Genomic DNA, 3248 nt, shown 5'->3' with positions numbered 1-3248 from the left:
TTTTTCTTCCTTGTATGATGCAATTGATGTTTCCCCATGAAATAATTAAATTGCTCGAAAATTGAGTTTTCCGAGGGCAGTTTCTCACCGCTGGGATGGTGGGATTCTCATCCCTGGGGATGCTCAGACCTCAGCAGGGCAAGTGAAATCCGTGGGTTCAGATGAGAAATTAATTTTTAATTCACTAATTAAAGATCATAAAAATGAAAGAAAATGAATTATTAAACTTAAAGAAAATTAATTTCAAGGATGGGCAGGGAATTAATTTCAGCTTCAAAAAAAAAAAAAAATAGATGGCCAAGCGGTGGAAGCGAGAGGAAGGCTGGAGGCGCCGGCATTTTCCCAAGACCTCCCTTTTTCCAAGGGTGGGAGGGGGACAGCGAGGGACGTGTCCCCCACCGCCTCCTTCTTGGGCTCGCGGTCCAGGTCGAGGCGCAGCAGCGAGTGGTTGACCTTCAGCGCCAGCGACAGCGCCATCAGCCCGCCCGTCTTGATCTCGTTCTCCCGCAGGTCCAGGCGCAGCAGCCGCGGGCTCTCGGCGATGAACTCGGCCACCGCCACGGCACCTGTGGGGGCAGGAGAGGGGACGGTGACACTGCCGGATCCCTGAGGGTGACACTGCCGGATCCCTGAGGGTGACATTGCCGGATCCCCGACGGTGACACCATTGGATCCCCAAGGGTGACACCACTGGATCCCTGACGGTGACACGGCCGAGCCCCCAAGGGTGACACCGTTGGATCCCTGACGGTGACACCACTGGATCCCTGACGGTGACACGGCCGAGCCCCCAAGGGTGACACCGTTGGATCCCTGATGGTGACACCGCCAGATCCCTGATCGTGACATCACTGGGTCCCCAAGGGTGACACCGCTGGGCCCCCAAGGGTGACAGTGGTGAGCCCTGGATGTGCTCCATGGGACAGGGGCAAGGGCAGGAGGGTGTTTTGGGATGGGATTGGGATGGAATGGGATTGGGATGGGATGGGATTGGGTTGGGTTGAGTTGGAATGGAACGGGATGGGGATGGGATGGGGATTGGGATGGGATGGGTTTGGATGGGATGGGACTGGGCTGGGTTGGGTTGGGATGGATGGGATGGGATTGGGTTGGGATGGGATGGGGTTGGATGGGATGGGGTTGGGTTGGGTTGGGATGGGGATGGAATGGGGATGGGATTGGGTTGAGTTTGGATGGAATGGGATGGGGATGGGAAGGGGAATAGGGATGGGATGGGATTGGGCTGGGTTGAGTTGGGATGGGGATGGGTTGGCTTGAGTTGGAATGCAACGGGATGGGATTGGGATGGGTTGAGTTGGAAAGGAACAGGATGGGGATGGGATTGGGATGGGATGGGGATGGCCATGTGCTGCTCAGGAGCGAGGGCCACTCCACCAGTGATTTTTTTTTGTCACTGGCCAGTCACCAGCCCAACCGGGGTCGTGGCCGGCACATCCGGCGTGCGCCGGCCTCCACCCACCTTCGCAGGTGAGTTTGGTGGACGCCAAGCCCAGGCGCAGGACGGAGCGGTTCCCAATCAGCCCGTTCTTCAGATTACGGACGCCCTCGTTCCCAATGGGGTTGTGGCCCAAGTTCAAGGTCTCCAGGCTCTGTGTGTGAGGCTGTGGGGGGAAAAAAAAACCAGCTTGAGGCGGAGGGGATGAGGACCTGGAACCACATCACTGAGGCCAGGGCTGACGATCGGCCACGAAGGGGGACGGGGGACAGGTTCTCCTCTGACGCAGTGCCGGGGGTATGTCATGACGACCCGCTTGGCCAGTCTGTCCCACCGCTGATCCGGCCGTGGTGGTGATGGTGAGAAGCGATGGAAGCCATCGCTCCCCAAGGAAGGCGTCACGGTCCACTCACCAGCGTCATCCCCAGATAGGCCATGCCGGTGTGAGTCAACTGGTTGTTCCACAAAACCAGAGTGACCAGCCCCTTCCGCTGCTCCTTCAGCCCTTCGCAGATGTACGCCAAGCCTGGAAAACACCCGGGGCGGGGGTCAGCCCTCCCCTGCCGGCGCCGATCCCACCGGATCCCACAGCCCTTCCCTCGCGTCCTCCCAGCCGTCCCTCCGCCAAACCGTGACGCTCGGCCGAGTCATCGGCATCATTGACCAGAACCAGGCAGGACTGGAGTCCGGGCTGGGATTATTTCGCAATTTCCAAGTCGATATCGGATCTGGCCGCTCGTTTGGCTCAGGGGAAAAACCAGACGGGAGCAAGAGCCAGACGGAGCCCAAAGACACGACTCCGAGGCACGAGGCATCCCCAAGAACCTCACCACCCACCCAGGAAGCAATGAGAGCTTCTCTAACGATCTGAGCTTTAAAAAACTGAGAGGTTTATCCTGACAAAATCCTTTTGACGTGTTGAAGCTGCTCTGGGCAACCATCCTGCTTTGACTCAGCTCCAGCAGCCCCTCGAGCTCTGCGTCCCGCAGCCAAATCACCTTAAAACGGGGTCAAAACTCCGGGAAACAGGGGCTGTGCCCGAAGCGAGGGGTCCTCACCCGAGTCCAGGATGTGGTTGTTCCTCAGGTCGAGGATCTGGATGTAGCAGTTGAATTTCAGCAGGTTGCCGAGCTGAGCCGAGTCCTGCAACCCGTTCAGCTTGTTATCGGCCAGGTACAGCTCCCGCAGGTTCACATTCATCTTCAGAGCTGTGGCTGGAAAAATGGAAAACCGGGACCTCGACCCGCATCTTGTGCCGGGGACACGCCAGCGGTCACGTTCTCGGCACAACACACGGGCTTGGGAGCATCCCGGCCGCGCAATTCCAAGCAATTTGGCAAAAGCCACTTTTCTGCTGTCCCACCCGCAAAGAGACACGTCTGGAGCCAGTGTGAATCCACGCTGGGCACGTGCCGTCACCAGCACATCGCCTTTTTCCAGCTCCGCCAAATTAATAAACAATTAAACCCCCGAACCGCTCCCCTGGCAGAACCCTGAGCTCATCGCTGCCGTCACAACATCACCATTAGCTCCAGCCTGGGCGGGATTGACCGTTAATTAATTAGCTTAACGATGGGGGCCACCCAACGCTGCCTTACACCTGCTGCCAGGGCTGGCAAAGAAACACCCGACGTCTTACCGGGGACAGACACGGCTCTGCCGTGGGCACAATGGCACCGACAGCTCACAGCCGCGATGGCGAGCCCAGCATCAGCATCACACCCAGCCGGGACGGTGAGCCTGGTGTCGGCATCACACCCAGCCGGGACGGTGAGTCCTGTGTCGGCATCAT

General features: G+C 58.3%; 1 protein-coding gene across 1 annotated transcript in view; it reads right to left on the bottom strand.

Moving 5' to 3' along the window:
- The window catches only part of LOC104465118 (protein phosphatase 1 regulatory subunit 37-like), a gene marked incomplete at its 3' end in the record, with an annotated part of 3214 nt that extends 255 nt beyond the window's left edge, over positions 1 to 2959 (bottom strand). The window contains exons 1-5 of the mRNA XM_010078036.1: positions 2932 to 2959; positions 2515 to 2670; positions 1870 to 1982; positions 1481 to 1622; positions 400 to 566 (exon numbers count right to left, since the gene is read on the bottom strand). Of these exons, the coding sequence (XP_010076338.1) occupies positions 400 to 566; positions 1481 to 1622; positions 1870 to 1982; positions 2515 to 2670; positions 2932 to 2959 (606 nt within the window). The remainder of the gene's footprint in view (positions 1 to 399; positions 567 to 1480; positions 1623 to 1869; positions 1983 to 2514; positions 2671 to 2931) is intronic.
- Between the last annotated feature and the right edge of the window lie 289 nt (positions 2960 to 3248).

Source organism: Pterocles gutturalis, unplaced genomic scaffold, assembly GCF_000699245.1.
Source record: "Pterocles gutturalis isolate BGI_N339 unplaced genomic scaffold, ASM69924v1 scaffold26118, whole genome shotgun sequence".
NCBI lineage: Eukaryota > Metazoa > Chordata > Aves > Pterocliformes > Pteroclidae > Pterocles > Pterocles gutturalis.
Note: the sequence above shows the minus strand (reverse complement) of the source record. Positions and strands in the feature narration are given on the sequence as shown.